This window comes from Echinops telfairi, unplaced genomic scaffold (genome assembly GCF_000313985.2).
Source record: "Echinops telfairi isolate 266 unplaced genomic scaffold, ASM31398v2 ScPeMD7_3533;HRSCAF=4204_0, whole genome shotgun sequence".
NCBI classification, from domain to species: Eukaryota; Metazoa; Chordata; class Mammalia; order Afrosoricida; family Tenrecidae; genus Echinops; species Echinops telfairi.
The window spans coordinates 31,157,014-31,174,014 of NW_022107431.1; the positions used below are offsets into that span (position 1 = coordinate 31,157,014).

The 17,001-nt window shown below is 45.1% G+C and overlaps 1 protein-coding gene across 1 annotated transcript in view; it reads left to right on the forward strand.

The window, feature by feature from the left end:
- Positions 1 to 5,351: 5,351 nt before the first annotated feature.
- REPS1 (RALBP1 associated Eps domain containing 1) overlaps positions 5,352 to 17,001 on the forward strand; it is an 89,848-nt gene continuing 78,198 nt past the window's right edge. The window contains exon 1 of the mRNA XM_045294589.1: positions 5,352 to 5,486. Coding sequence (XP_045150524.1) covers positions 5,352 to 5,486 — 135 coding nt within the window. The remainder of the gene's footprint in view (positions 5,487 to 17,001) is intronic.

Sequence of the window (17,001 nt, forward strand, 5' to 3'; positions counted from 1 at the left end):
CATCCAAAGAACATGAGATGAAATCTTGCTAGTCTCACTTCTAAGGAGTATTCTGACTGTACTTCTTCCAGGACAGATTTGTTTGTCCTTCTGAATGTCCAAGGACTTTCAAGATTCTTTTGTTAAGACCATAATTCAAACACATCAATTCTTCTCCAGTCTTTCCTATTCATTGGTTAGCTTTCACGTGCATCTGAGGGGATTGAAAATGTCATGTCTAGATCACACACACGGGAGCGTTCTCAAAGTGGCAGATTTGCTCTTGCACACTTTGCAGAAGTCTTTAGCAGCAAACGTACACAATGTCATCTGACTTCTTGACTGCTCTTTCCAATGAGTATTGGCTGTGGATACAAGTAAAATTAAATCCTTGATGGCTTTAATCTTTTATGTTTATCATGAAGTTGTCTATTAGTTCAACTGTGAAGATTTTTTATTTCCTTTACATTGAGTTGTAGTTCCTACTGAAAGCAGTAGTATTTGATCTTCGTCAGTAGGTGCTTCAAGGTCTCCTTGCTTTCGCCAAACAAGGTTGTGTCATCTGCATATTACAGGTTTTTAATATTACTTCCCTTAATTCTGTTGTGGCATTCACTTCTAAGATTATTTGCTCAGTATATAGATTGAATAAGTATGGTGAAAAGATACCCCACCTACTGCACACCTCTTTTTGATTTTACACCATGTATTATCTCTTATTCTGTTCTAACAACTGCCTCTTGGTCTGTGTACAGACTCCTCCTGAGCACAATTAAGTGCTCTGGAATTTCCCTTCTTCTCGGTGTTATTCATAGTCTGGGATGATCCACATCGTTGAATGCCTCTGCACTACCTATGAAACACAGGTAAATAGCTTTCTGGCATTCTCTGCTTTCAGCCAAGATGCATCCATACCATTGCTAGCTCTTATTCCATGTCCTCTTCCGAATTCAGCCTGAATTCCTAACCCTTCCCTCCCGGTGAACTACTGCAGCAATTTTTTAATTGTCTTGGCATAATTTTATTTACATGTAATATTAATTATATTGTTTGATATTTTGTTCATTCTGTTGAGTCACCTTCGTTTTTGATGGCCACAGATATAGATCTCTCCCAAGAAGCTTCTTCGACTGGACTAGTGAATGCTTCCAGGGCTGCATTAGTCTGGTGAAACTTTTCAACTGATATTCCATTAACCTCCCCCCACTTTTTTTTTCACGAATGTCTTCAGGGCAGCTTGGGCTTCTTCCTTCAATATCATCTGTTCTTGATCACAGGCTAGCTTTTGAAATGATTAAATATCAACCAATTCCTTTTGGTACAATGACTCTGTGTATTCATTCCATCTTCTTTTGATGTTTCCTGCATCATTTAATATTTTGCCCCTAGAATTCTTTAATATTGCAACTCAAGGCTTAAATTTTTTCTTCAGTTCTTTCATTGAGAGATATGATGGGAATGTGTGCTCTTCCCTTCTGGTTCTCTAACTCTAGATCCTTGGACATTTTACTATAATGCTTGGTCTTCTTAAGCTGCCCTTTGCAATTTTCTGTTCAGCCTTTTTAACTTCATTTCTTTCATTGGCCTTAGCTGCTTTATTCAGGGTCTCTTCTGACATCCATTTTTGTCTTTTCTTTCATTCCTGTGCCTTAAATGACCCTTTGCTTCCTTCCTCTAGGATATTCTTCATGTCATCCCACAACTCATCTGGCCTCTGATCATTCATGTTCAGTGAATCAAAACTATTCTTGAGATTTTCTCTAAAATCAGCTGGGCGATTTTCACTTTTGAATTTGGTCCTCATGCACTTGCTTTAACTTTCTTGAGCTTCAACCTGAGCAATTGATGGTATTTTCCAGTTAGCTTCTGGCCTTGTTCTGGCTGATGATGTCTTCTAACAGATACAGTCATTTTAATTCCTGTATTTTCCATCTGGCAATGTACACATATATAGTCACTGTTCGTGTTGTTAATCAAAGACATTTGCAATGAAGAAGTCATTGGTCTTGCAAAATTCTGTCATTTGCTCACCAACTTTGCTTCTATCACCAAGGCTATATTTTCAAACTATTGATCTTTCCTTTGTTTCCAATTTTCAGATTCCAATCACCAGGAATAATCTATGCATCTTGTTCATATGCTTGATCTACTTCAGGCTGAGGAAATATGTATAATTCTTAAATTTTTTCAACGCTGGCTTTAATGATTGATATGTAATGTCAAATAATAGTTTCATTAACTTGTCTTTCTTTTAGGCATGTAGCTATTGCCCTATCATGACGGCATTGCATGTCAAGATAAATCTTTAAATGTTCTTTTTGATGACAAATGAAACACTCTTCTTGAATTTATCATTCCCAGCACATTAACCAATGACTGTCTCATTCAAAATGGCCACACCAGTCCATCTCAGCTCACCGATGCCTAGGACACTGATCTTTATGCACTCCGTTTTATTTTTGATGACTTCCAATTTTCCTAGATTCATACTTTGCACATTTCATATCCAGTTGCTACTGGATGCTTGCATGTTTCTTGTTTTGAGTCGTGCCCCATCAGCAAATGAAGGTCCTGAAGATTTTGCTCCCTCCATGTCTATAAGATGAGCTCTACTTTGAGGAGGCAGCTCTTCCCATTGAATTTTGTGAGTGCCTTCCAGTGCCCTGGGATGCTAATCACAGAGTCAGCAGTTTGAACCCACCAGTTTCTCCAAAGGAGAACGATGACACTGTCTCCTCTCAGGAAGGTTTGTATGTTCAGAAACCCCGGAGGGCAGTTTTACTCTCTTCGATAGAGCTACTCCGTGACAGAATTGATGCTGTGGCTGTTGGTTTGGTTTTTGTTTTGTTTTTCCAATCTAAAGGACTCATCTTTCAGCACTATATGCAAACAGTATTCCACTGTTATTTTTTCTTCATAAGGCTTGTAGGGGCTAATCCTTCTAGTGCCTATTCCTTCTTCCTAGTGCTTTCTCAGTGTGGAAGCTCTGCTGAAACTTGTTCACTCTGGGAATCCCTCCGGGTATTTGAAATATCATTGGCATAGCTTCAGCATTGCAATGACATGCAAGCTACCACCGTATGACAAGCGGACAGGCAAACGGGGAGCCTCCTATCATGCCTCTTAATGTCAGGGCCACGCTATGAAGACAGTAATTATTTCCAGTCAGGAAGGAAAGAATTGATTTCTATGATACTTTAAGGTCTATCTTTCAAAATCTTGGAGCATTCAAACATCCAACTACTTTCTTGGATTATTTTAAAATAGGCCTAAAAGTATCTTTTGAGTTTAAGCAAAAGTAGTTTTCATTTAAAAATGAACTATCTGATCAACAGTAAAGGTGGGTCTTAGCAAGGTAAGGTTCTTTAAGGTTTGCTGTCAGGTGCCGTCAAGATGCTCTGCGTCATCCACGCACGAGTACCATCCTGCCTGGTCCAGTGCCATCTTCCACTCATTCCTACGATGGGGCCCACTGTCAGAATCACCTTTGTAGAGGGCCTTCCTCTTTTTGGATGACCGTCTCTACTCAACCTTTCAGAAGGAGATCCTCAGGCCTGTCTCCCAACATGCCTCGTGGGTGGGCTCCATCCCCCAACCTTGGAGTTTGTAGGCTAGTGCTTAACCGTTTCTGCTACACAGGGACTCCTAACCCTATTGTAATAATGAAGATACTAAGTAAAACACTAACTCAACTAATGGAAGCAGAAGTAGGCAAATGACTTGGGTGGCGTTCCCCAGGAAACAGACGCTGAAATGGAGATGTGGATACCGGAAGTTCACTGGCAATGATTCGCTGGAACAACACCTACAAGGGATTAAAGAAAGTCCTGCCCTTGGCAGAGAGAAAAGGGCAACACAGTCCCAGCAAAGACTCTAGTTCGTCCCAGTGAGAGCCCTCCGCTGAGCCGGCTCTTCAAAGCGACTCCAATACCATATAAGAATTGAGGGTCCTGCACCAACCAGCCATTTTATATGGCCCTTCCCGGGGCCAACGGTTTAACCCGGGACCAGACAACGAATCCCTTGCAAAGACCATGTTAGGGGAGGGACTCAGCTGTGAGCCCTTGGCTTCCCAACGCTTCCATCTGATGAAACTTTTTTTTTTTAAAGAAACGAATGAGGGCCTGTGTGCTCGGGGGTCATCCGGGTGGCATAGCATGAAAACTCCCGTGGTCTGTCCTTGGACCCCTCGCATCGACTTAATATGTTTCATGTAATATATTCATCCACGTGGGGACAACTCCCCAGGCGACTGGGAAAATTTCGAAGAGGACGGTTAGCAGACTCGCAGCTCCTCTCAGGTCGCATCTGAGAGGCAGACCTCCTCCGGAGTCTTCATCTAGACTCAGCTAACCCCTCGGCTGCCTCGGGTGGCTTATTTTGTGCAGGGACACAACGCCTTCTCTTTGCCACTAGGCGCTTCTCACACCTCGGCTGTTACATCGGTCCCCTAACCATCAGCACTGAAGGAGGGCGTGCCAAGGGACACTCAGCGCATCACCTGGCTGACACGTTATTTCCTGCCTCAACGGTGTATGAACAGTCGAGCTGTTTCTTCCTCCTACCGAAAACCAGACCACTGCCAGGTAGCTGATTCTGAACCACCCCATGCATTTTCCATGGATATAGATCTATTTTGGAAGCACACGGACACATCTTTCTGCGGTGGCTAGTGGCTTCGAAACACAATCGTATATTTCACAGCTACGTGCTTTCACCACTGCCCCACCTGAGCATCCTCCTCCTGAGAAGTGGGGCCAATGACTCTCCAGGATGGTGAGTCTCCCCAACAATATATTCATTCTTCATTCATTTTAAGAAATCTGGGCGTTCTGGTGGTGTGAGGGTTACGCCTTGGCCTGGGCTGCATGGGATCTGCATGGTCGGCAGTTCGAGACCACCAGCAGCTCCCCATGAGAAAGATTGGGCCTTCCACTCCAGTGAACTCCACAGGGGCCGCTGAGTCAGCAGTGAGTCCGAGTGTTAATCTATTGGTACCAGGAGCACTGGGTGACTGAATGGCAGTTGTAGCTTGAAGTTGAACGGTAAAAATAATGAGCTCCCTGGTGGAAGTGCTCCCCTCTGAGAAACAAGGCCTCCAGACACTCAAAGCTTAGAAGTGAGAAGACAGGAAGTGCAGCTTCCCCAAACGGTTGCTGACAGTGCAGTAAAATGGGGTCAGTCCTACTTTCACGCCTTGACTGTTAATCTCCCTGCTGGGGACACAGTACCACAGAATGGTTGTCAATTTGGGTGCATACTACAGCCTGGCGTGTGGGGCCTCATGTTTGCAGACTATCATTTCAAAGCAGACACCTCAGCTGTGTCTTTAAGTAGCCACCTCAGCATTCTCTGAGACCAGCAGCTTCGGGATGGTGTGGCCTGTGAAGAGTCGAGCGGATTCCAGATTGGGGGTCCAGCTCTTCTCTTGCTACAGAGTGGGGATTCCAATCGCCACTGAAGTTACACAGAATCCAGATGTGGTGGTCAGTGTGGCGTTAACGTGGGTAAGCAGTGATTCTCTGTGGTCTGTGATCATTCTCTACCTTCTATCTGATGTGAGCTTCTTTGGGGGTGGGAGGTGTTGTGTGTTAAATACCAGTGGATGTTCTGACAAAGATCTCCCTCTCTGATGTACACAGGTACAGATAGGAACTGGAACCACAGGGAATCCAGGCCAGATGATCCCTTCAGGACCAGTGGTGAGAGTGGCGATACCTGCAGGGTGGAGGGAAGGCGGGATAGAAAGGGGGAACTAATTACAAGAATCTACATATAACCCCTCCCTGGGGGACAGACAACAGAAAAGTGAATGAAGGGAGACATCGGACAGTGTAAGATATGACAAAATAATAATAATTTGTAAATTATCAAGGGTTCATGAGAGAGGGGTAACAGGGAGGGAGGGGAAAATGAGGAGCTGATACCAAGGGCTCAAGTAGAAAGCAAATGTTTTATGAATGATGATGGCAACAAATGTACAAATGTGCTTGACACAATGGATGGATGTATAGATTATGATGAGTTGCATGAGCCCCCAATAAAATGATTTTTTTTAAAAAGACCTCCCTCGACTGACCCTGTACTCAATTTTTGGTCTGACTCCGGTTCTTGGAGAAGCCTTTAAGCAGCCACCTGACCTGTGGATGTGGGATTCATGAGCCCCCTCCCAATCATGTGACTTCGGAGACACATCAAGCCTGACCCATAGATGTGGGACTTGCTGGCCCCCACATTTGTGGAGGTCATTTCCTTGAAGTAATTCTGTCTCTGTATGTTTATTTTTACATCTTACATTTCCCTGGTTTTGCTCCTCTAGTGAACCCGGTCTGAAACACCAGGCCAGGGATAGCAATACTCTCAAGCTCTCAGGTAGTGGTGTTGGCTGAGACCTCATGGTCAGAGAAGCAAATTTATCCATCCAATGTCTTGATTACAGCAACAATGAATTAATGTATCATCAAGTGTCTGATTGGTCTCTGCGAGGGATAATATATATGAGGAGCTCCACGTGGGCTCTGCTGAGAGCAGGTAGAACTTTTGGTGAATACAAACCCATGCTTTGTATTCCATTCTTACCTTAGCTTCCCCCTCTGCCATAACAACTCATCTGGCAGTTGAACACCCACCCTCTGGAGGTTTGAAATACCCTGCTCTGGAGACCAGATGACTCCAAAGGCCAGACCCCAAAGAAGAAATCATTATTTCCCAACATTGGAAATGTTGACCCAGATGTTGCTAAAATGAACCCAAACATCAAAGAAATACAGTCATGTCCACAGAGCTTCCAATCAAAGTGCTCTAATGAGGAAAGCCTAGAACAGGAGAGATAAAAGGGAAAACAGGCCAACAGAAAAGAGCACATATACAGAGAAAATACATGAGAAAATAAGCTCAGGGAGAAAAGAGAAGATGTTTTCCAGGATGCTATGAAAAGACAAGGGACAGAGAAAAAAACAAGACAGCGCAACTCAAAAGAAGAGCTGAAAGTGTACTCCCTGAATTGACTCATTACACATTGGGCTCCTAACCACAAGGTCAGCAGTCTGAAACCACCAGCTGCTCTGAGGGAGAGACTTGAGACTCGGCTGTCTACTCTCGCAAAGAGCTACAGTCTTAGAAACCCACAGGAGCAGTTCTACCCTGTCCTATAGGGTCACTAGGAGTCAGAATTGACTTGATGGGAGTGTGTTTGATTTCTTTGGTGTGTTATTTACTCATATTCTTCTCAAAGTAATCATGAGGTTTCTGGACCAGGGATAGATTTATTCTTACAATTTCATGCTGGTCCCCTATGCCCCAGTTTACCCCTCTGGGGCTATACAATGAGAACAAGATGGACAGAAAGAATACTGTATCATACCAGGAAAGGGACCCCACCTATATGGGTATAGGAGTATATATATATGAGACAGCCAACGGTGTCCATTCTCTTTCTGAGAAACCTCAGTATCGGCAAAGCTCTGGAAAGGGCAGGGGACTTTATACATCACTGCTGGTTGGTGGAGAGGGGTGGGGAGCAGGAGAAAGGGGGAGGAGGGTTGGCATAAATAAGCATCCCACATTTGTGACCCATGGAATGCCTCCTCCCAGTTCCCAATTTCATTCTCCCTTGAAATATGAGTACATCTCTCCAGAGTGGTATCTATTTAAAAATACATATATTTTACTTAAAAGATGGGAGAGGTTTTATATCTCCTGATGAAATTTGGGGACTACCTGAATGAAAAGTAAATAGGAAAAGGCTAAGCCAGCCAAGAGCCCCAGCCGCTGAGAAGTCCGTGGGAAGTCGTAGGCTGAGCTGCTAAAAGGGCATGGGAGTCACAGTCTCCAAGGCTGACTTGCCAAGAGGGTTTACATCTTACTACTAACATAAAACCTCCACATCCAACAGCCCCGTGTCGAGAGATGAGGAATACATACATGTGTGGTAGCAGGCGATTGGCGTGTGTGGACGTGTGTATCCGAACGAGCAAAGTTACAGCCTCCGTGTTCAATAGCAGGATCTCCATAGATAATGATGAAAATGAATCCTTAAACCCTGAAAATATCAGCAGGCCGAAGAGGAATCGGAATGACCTGCCTTCAGGATCTGTTTCAAAGGCGCGAGGAGACGCTTCTGCAGAGTGGGAAGAAGAAGTGAGGGAATGGTGGGCTTCTGTTGGTCTGAACTCTGTGCTTGTGTATTTTGGTAAAGATGAAAACTAAATTCTGAAAAATTAGTGCCAAAATACAACAAATAAAAATGAACACGTAGCCTGTCCGTCACTGGCAGGCAAGAGACTCGAGTCAGAAGTGATTGTTCATGTTGCTGTCGTCAGTGCCAGGGAGGCGGTCCCCGCTCACAGGGATGCCGTGTAACCAGAGCGAAATGCCGCCCCATCCTGTGCCGTCCTGTTCTTGTGTCTGAGCGCACTGGGGCAGCTACTGCTATCAGTCTGTCTTGTTGAGGGCCTTCCTGTCTGTCACTGCCCCTCGACTGTCCCAAGCAGAGTGCCCTTCTCTAGGGACTGGTCTCTCCTGACATCGCGTCCAAAAGATGTGAGACCGAGTCTCGTCACCCTGGCCTCTAAGGAGCATCTGGCTGTGCTTCCTCCAAGACACATCTGTGGGTTCTTTTGGTAGTTCTTGGGACTTTCTCTAGTCTTTGGCAGCATCGTAATTCAAACACATTGATTCTTCTTCAGTCTTCCTGATTCAATGTCCGACTTTCACATGCATATGAAGCCATTGAGAAATACCATGACTTGGGTCAGGCACACCCTAGTCCTCAAAGTAACATCCTTGCTTTTCAACACTTTAAAGAGGTCTAGGCAGCAGATTTACCCAATGCAATGTGTCATCTGACATAACATCGTGCTTGCTATCTAGGCATTTATCTAAGCACTTCATAAAAAATTAAGTTTACATCATTTCAACACAGCCCTGTGAGGTCTGAAGGTGCTACCCTTAAGCCCATGTTCAATTGAGGGAACTAAAGCACAGAGAATTTAAGAAACTTGCTCAGTCACGCATCTTTTAAATGGGAAAGCCAGGATTCAAAGCCACGTAGCCGGACTTTAAACCCCGCTCCCCAAGCACCTTGGATTTGGAGGAAATAAAGGAAGTACAAATAACCAAATAAAGTAAATGTACCTTTCTTTTCATTTCTTTTTTACTAATTAAGACATAGAACATTGACATTAAGTGTTACCTGATGATCTGAGTTGAATTAGTTAAGAGAATCGATGTCATAGAAACAGTAGGCTGTCAGGTTCATGAGTCCACAGACTCACTGCCCTTGAATCCATTCCGATTCACAGGCCCGCATAGCACAGCGCGGACCTGTGTCTTGGGGTTTCAAGGCTGTTTGGGGCAGCAGAAAGCATCATCTTTCTCATTGCCCATTAATTTATTAGTGAACCACATATACCTAGAAAGGTGCTTGGTACATAGGGGACATGACAAAACAGGATTTGAAGCATCCTGCATCGACCGGGTATTTCTCCCTTTCTTGTTCTGAGTCAGCCACTGTCCCCAGCAGCAGCTGGAGCTCACAGGTCCAACCATGAACTCATTCAAGGGGTGGGACTATATAGCAGTGTGTGAAAAAAACCCTCCAATGTTTACATTCAGTGAGAACAATGAAAGCAGTGGTGGATATAGGAATATGAGTAGACTAAAAATGGATCAACAGAAAAGCTCCTGAGAGTTTTCTGCCAGTCATGCCCAATTGTTGTAAACAGCCTGGTGTCAAAGCTTAGTGCTCTGACTTATGTATGCAAATCAACATGGCTAAGTCGGTGGTACAGACAGTTGCTATGAATTGGAGCCAACTTGAAGGCACCTAACAACAGCAGCATAAATCTGTGGTGATTCTACGGTATAATATTCCCATGCCTGTAGTAGTTACATAATCTGGTGTCAATTTGGGGATTAAGAGTGTAGGGGTGGAGTCTAGGCTGTCAATCATGATATAGCCAACGATGCCTCTGGGTGCATATGGCCTTCTCCTGAGGATTTGGGGAACTCCTGTATTTTCCTCCTTGGAAAGTGGGAGTCTCTCTCCCTCTCTCTCTCTCTGTCGATTCACTCCCTCAGAGATGCTCTACTGACAAGACACATGGCACTAAGCTGATAGAGCCTGTGCCTGGGAGCTAGCGAAGCCATGCGGAGACACCTGCCAGCGCTGAGATGTTACAATGCCACTGGATCCACAAGACTTCCCACCCACTGGCCTGTGATCTTCCTGCATTTGGCACCATTGAATGTGTTTCATGAGTCAGAAGAGGACTTTATAGATTGGTATCAGACATATGGGCTAATATTGGACTTATGGATTTGATCTAGACTGGGCTGGGATGTTTTCTCAATATTCAATTGCTCTTGTATATAAAGCTATTTCTTATATACATATGAAAGTCCATGAATTTGTTTCTCTAGTCTACCTGGAGTAGTCAATGGACCAGTTGGACATCTGCAGCTTTCAAGACTATTTGGGGACAGAAACTACACGACCTTAACTTTGTCTTCCTCCTAAACCTACATATGTAAACATAAGAGACAAGAAGGAGACCATGTCCCCAAAAGGTGGCTTGTCTTCATCTAGTTAAACAAATAGCACAATCATTTCTTTAGAAGATGCTGGTCCTCTATCTTTCATTTTAACTAGTAATATGTTTTGTGTTGCAGTTGAGAAATGTGGAGTCAAAAACACAAAGTAACTGTGGTAGATGGAATAAGGTTACTGTTGCTGTCAACTTAAGTGCTGTTAAGTTGATCCTAGGCGCAAAAGAGCAAAACATTGCCCAGTCCCACCCATCCTCCCTGGGGTCGGTAATCAGTTGGGCTACTTGCTGCAATCATTGTGTCAATCCAGTTCAATAGATTTGTTCATTCTTTAGCATTCCATGGCATATTCAATGTTCTTCACTAACACCATAGTTCAAAGGCATCCATTCTCTTTTTGTCTTCCTTATCCATTATCTATTTTTTTCATGCTCATGAGTTGATTGAAAATATCATGATTTAGATCAGGCGATGTCTTTGCTTTTTCATACTTTCAAGAGGTTTGTAGGGTTTTTTGCAATATTTTGCCTAATGCAACATGCCATTTGATTTCTTGATTGCTGCTTCCCCGTGAAGGTTGATCATGGATTCAAGCCTAATGAAATCCATGGGAACCTCAATGCTTTCTCCATTTATCATGTGGTTGCTTCCTTGTACAATTGTCAGGACTTTTGTGTTCTCGGTTGAGGTGTAATTCATCCTGAAGGCATGTAACTTTGATCTTTATCAGTAAGTACTTCGAGTCCTCTTTGTTTTCAGCCAACAAGCCTGTGTGATTGGCATAGTGCAGGTTATCCATGAATTGTCCTCTAAACGTGCTCTTCCCCAAAGATGTTCCTATCCTAATCCCTTTAAGTTGTGAAAATGTTAGATTACTTGGAGAGAGGGAATTTGAAGATTACACTAATGTTCTTGAGATGGGAGATTAGTCTGGGCTACCCAGGCATTCCCAATGGATTCATAAGAGCATTGATACGAGAGGGACTAAAAAAATAAATAAATAAAAATTTTTTAAAAAGAGAGGGACTGGATGATGTGACAACAGACGCAGAAAAGGCCACGGGACAAAAGAATCAGCGATGAGTAGTGCAGGGCCAACGGGCACACGTGACTTATAGGAGCTAGAAAAGGCAAGGGAGTGCGTTCTTCCTCAAAGCTTCAGAAGGAATACCCATTTTAAATGTTCTGATCCTTCCTCGAATATCATATAAATGATAATCAATTGATACTGTTAAAAAGCATTAGGTCATACCAGCAATAGAAACTAGTACAGTCACTCTGAAAACTGTTCTTGCTTTTGTCTCTCTGTTGTATTTGAGTTTCCCTAGAGACTCCTTAAATGGGATCTAAGCCTTATGGGCCTCAGCAGCTGTAACCTTATTCTTGTAGGAGTGCTATTGCTGTGATCTTAGGAGCCCTGGGGATGCCGTGGTGCTGAGGGGTACGTCTTGAGCAGCTAACCACGATGTGGGCAGTTTGAGCCCATCAGCCACACTTCGGGAGAAAGGTGAAGCTTTCTACTCTTATAAAGTCTTGGACATGAACTGGGTCAGGTCTACTCTTGTCGTGTAGACTCGCCATGAGTCAGAATCGGCTCAGTGGCAGTGAGCTTGTTCTTTCGTGTTGTTTCACTTTTGGGAGACGCAGCAGTGAAGTGCTCAGCTGCTGGCTGAAAGACGCGTGGCTCCAAACACCCAGTTGACCCCCAGGAAAGAGACGTGGCCACCTGTTTCTGCAAAGATGGTTGTTGTTGCTTTTAGATAGCGTGGCACCAGTTGGACTCATAATGACCATATGCACAACAGAACAAAACACTGCCAGGTCCTGTGCCGTCCTATTCTTGTAGCCCACTGAGTCCACTGTTGCATGACGGTGTCCATCTATCTCTGTAAAGTTCACAGCCTTGAAATGACCTTGGGGTGGTTCCGCTCCGTTCAATAGGGTGGTGAGTTCGAATCAACTTGACAGCAATCGGTTTGCATCCAATTATTGTGCTGGAGGGGCAGCCTTTTCTGATTCTGAAATTTAGTCTCAGTCTCATGGGCACCTTGTGGCCCTGGACTGTGACATTCACAAGTGCTTGCTAGTTTTCTAGTTTTTTCCACCCCATGTACAGCCAGCGTGCTCCTCAGAAGTACAGAAGGCGAGACTCTGTCTCATGTGCTTTGGAGCGAGCAGTCCCTGGAAAAGAACATGGGGCTTGGTAAAGAAGCGAGTCAGCAAAGACGACCGTTGATGAGCTGGATGGACACAGTGGCTGCATCAATGGGCTCAGACTGAACAGCTGTGAAGCCGGTGCAGGCCCGGGCGGTGTTTCTGTCTGCGGCACACCGCTGTACACGCTAGGGCTCAGAGTGGACTCAACCACCTCTACCAAGAGAGCGCTCTGTCCCATCGCAGGGGATGGATGTGGTCTACATCCACTGGGCATCTAACAGCAACGTGAGATGGGAAGGAAGCTGAGTGAGGTGTTTCCCTTCTCCAACCCTGAGGGTTTTCCTTCCCTCACGTGACTTCTTGTTGGGTGCTAGTGTCATTCAGACTCAGAGAGAGCCGAGAGTTAGCTTTTGGTCGTGTAAGTATAGTCTCCTGCGAGGGTGCCAAAGAGAACCCTTCCAGTGAGCTGATGGTGTTTCAAACTGGCTACTCGGCCCATTCCCCTCGTAGAAATACAAGTGGTTTCTCTAAACCTCACAATGAGAGCTTAGTGGGGCTCATGAAAAGGTGGGAATCTTCCTAGATCTGGGGAGAAAGAGGAGGTTTTCGACTCTCATAAATCCTTACACTCTCATAAACCTACAGGGGCAGTACTATGCTGTCCTACGGGGAGGCTGTGAGTCAGAATTGACTCGAAGCAGGGAGGTTGGTTTGGGGTCTCCTGGAGCGGGGCCTCCAGAGCCCACGCCTTTTATGCTCAGTGTTCCAACAATGAGCTGGTTACCCTATAAGCGTTCTCACCTGCTGCTGGCCCAGGGACGGTGTCTGTTCAGAGTATGTTATGATTGTCTGTATTTTCCCTGTGACCTCCCTTCTTCTGAGGCCCTAAAAGACTGGTTGATTTCCAGTTTTTCATTTCATTCTTGTCTTGGGGATGGGATCAACACCTTGTAAGCCCTCTACCTGCCAGATAGGAAACCAAAAGTTTGCGTGATGATTTTCATGGCCTCTGCTTTGGGGCTTTGGCCACCCACAAGAAAATTCTGCTCCATGTCCGTTGACAGCCTCACAGCAAAGGACTGTAGGACTAGTTCCCTCCAACACCCGCAGCACACACAAGTGGTCAATTCAGGGTTAACACCTGGCAAATAAAGGGGAACGACCAATTGTAAAGACCTGGCTGACCCCATGGCCCCCTAGACTGGAGGACCCCTAAAGACAAGGTCATTCAGAAAGTTTTGCACTGACGTAAGATGTTCAAAATATGTTTTCTGAATACATGAAATACTCATGTGTGTTGGGATTGGGAGGGAGGACATAGAGGTATCATTGGCAGGCTTGGCTGAAGGATGGAAAGTGAAATAAAAGACTAGCACATTAGGGAGAGAGAAAAAATTCAGATCCAGAATTTGGAAGTGAAATAATCCTAGAACTCCTTTGGTTTGCTAGAGGAGCAAAGTGACTGTTTCTAAGAATTAAGGGAGTCAACCAGGAGATTAGGCTAGTAACTGACTCATCAGCAATGTTGAAGTGATTTAATAAATAATTTAATAAATAATTTTTGATACACCTAACGGTGCCGAACACTGGGCCTAAAGCTATGACAGGGAACAAAGCAAACAAGCCTCATGCTCTCAAGGACCTTATATTGAAGGAATCGTGACTGAGGGCAAGCATGTTGGTATATATCCGGATGGTCGCAGGAGAGGGGAGGGCTGTTGGAGTTGGGACTGCCTGGATTTCGCATCTGAGACGCAGGCACATGATAAACATGTGACTTGCTGCTAGGTGCCATCAAGTCAGTCAAATCAGTTAGACCCATAGCCCACAGCGGTCCTATGTGCCACACAGCGAATCACTGTCTGTCCTGCGCTACCCTCACAGGTGGTCCTGTGCTTGAGCCCATTGCTGCAGCCACAGTGTCACTCCATCGCACTGAGGGCCTTGCTCTCTTGGCTGCCCCTCTGATTTACCAAGCATGATGTCCTTCTCCAGGGACTGGTCTCTTCTGATAACATGTCCAAAGGATGTAAGAAGATTCACCACCCTTGCCTCTAAGGAGCGCTCTGTACTTCTAAGACAGATCTGTTTGTCCCTGTAGCAGTCCATGGTACTTTCCATGGAACTTACACATTACTGAAACCAGTGGTTCTCAACCGTCCTAATGCCGCAACCCTTTCATACAGTTCCTTATGTTGTGGTGACCGCAACCATAAAATTATTTTTGTTGCTACTTCATCACTGTCATTTTGATACTGTTATGAATAGGGCGACCCCCGTAAAAGGGTCGTTCGACACCCCCCCAAAGGGGTCTCGACCCACAGGTTGAGAACTGCTGACTTAACCTATCTACACCTCAGTTTTCTTAATCTGTCCAATAAAAATACTAGCAGTTCCTAGATAATAGGGTATAATTAATTTTGTATTTTATTTAGAATAGTGCTGGGAACATAATAAACTCATGGTTAGCAAGCTGATTCCAACTCCTAACAACTCACCAGGGGATTTCGGAGGTTGTGCATCTTTACAGGAGCAGGTAACCTCAACTTTCTCCCACAGGGCAGCTCATGGGTTTGAACTGCCAATCTGTTTACCCAACAGCACTGCCAGAATTCCTTTGAAACATAATAAGTGCTCACTAGTTATAAACTATTAAAAATGTAAACAAATGCATACTTTTTGATCAGGTAGTGAAAACTGTAAGTAAGGAGATAGACAAGTGATAAGGTCTTAGGGAAGGCCTTGCTGAAGAGATGACATATGACCAGGGACCTAAATGGAATGAGAAAAGGATCCAGGCAAAGGTCTAGGGGTCGTCAGCGGGAACAACCACCTCTGGGCAGAAATGGAGGAGCCCTGGCGGAGCAGTTTCTGTTAACCAAAGGTGGGCAGTTCAAACCCAGCACTCTGTGGCAGAAAGATACGACAGTCAGCTTCATAAAGATTACAGCCTTGGAAACCCTATGAACCAGGTGGGTCCCAAGAAGTCAAAATCAGCTCTACAGAACTGATGATGTGGGTGTAGTAATTAGCAGCATGTCCTTGGATCGATGGCAGGGAAAAGAGGCTTCCTTGTTTTCTGTATTATTGTTGTTATGTTTGTATAGCTTCATAGTCTACTTTGTGATCAGACCTTATGTCTGGCTCTGCATCTCAGTATGTGTGTGAATTAAGCAGAACAAAAATAGTACCCTTATTATTTTTCTTAGGAACAGCAGAGCAGTGCCTAAAACTATGTACGACTATGTATACTGTAACTTCCCCACTAGGGCCTGCACGGAAATGAATCAATATTGACACTAAGTGGCAGAGCGCGTTTTTGTTAAGATGTTGACTCCAAAGGAGTTCACGCCAGGTCAGGCGTTGCTGCCGGAAGTTACAAGAAAACTTAGGGTTTTTCAATACTCTTGGAAATTGGGGTTTACAGATGAAGGATTGTGAACCGGTTCCAAGGTCCCGCTAGGAACCCTTTATATGATCAGCACTCTGTAAACAAAAGTCTCTAAGAGACCAAAAAATTAAGAACGAAACTTAAAACCTTCTCTACCATTCGTCCTGAGCTACTGTCTTGTAAATCTACCTATTTGCGAAGTATACTCATTAAGATCTTTGATTGGGGTTCCTTTAGGACTTCCTCTCTCTGGGTAGTGCAGGTCAGAATAACTACCTCCCTACCCATCTTAGGGCGGTGTGAATTAGGCTTAGGGAGTCTGGCGGTCCACCCATGACCCACCTGGGTTCACAGAGTTGGCATGCGTGCGGAGCATGGCATTTCTGCGACCGGAATGACCCATGTCCAAAGAGAGAGACTTTGCCAGTTGTTTTCGCTATTCAGCAAATTCTGTTTCTCAGGTCAACACGGCTGGCAGAAAAAAGTCATGTTAAGTCCCAGAGACGTTCAGTTCGCGTGATGAAGGCTCTTGATGGCTGTGCATGGCTTTCGGAGCAGATAAAACATGATATCTGTCTTCAGTCGCATCAAAGGGTACACCATACGAAGGCATCCAGTAATCAATGGCCTGAGCAATGTCCACTCTCTCCATCAACTGCTTATGAAACGTGTAGCGGCCAGAAGCCTCGCGGCAATCCCACCTGCAGTGTACAGGCAGGTCCTCCCCGTCTTCGTGAGCTTCGCTCAGGTCCCGCCTCGGCGGTCCTGCCCCCGGTCCCGGGGCGCGCAGCCCGCCCGCCTGCCCGCCCGCCGCGGGGCTCCGGCCAGCAGAGGGCGCTGCGGCGCCCGCTCCCGGGAGTGGTCGAGCCCGCCCGGTGGGTGTTGCTCTCTCCGTCTCGCGCTCTCTCCGCCCGGCCTCACATCCG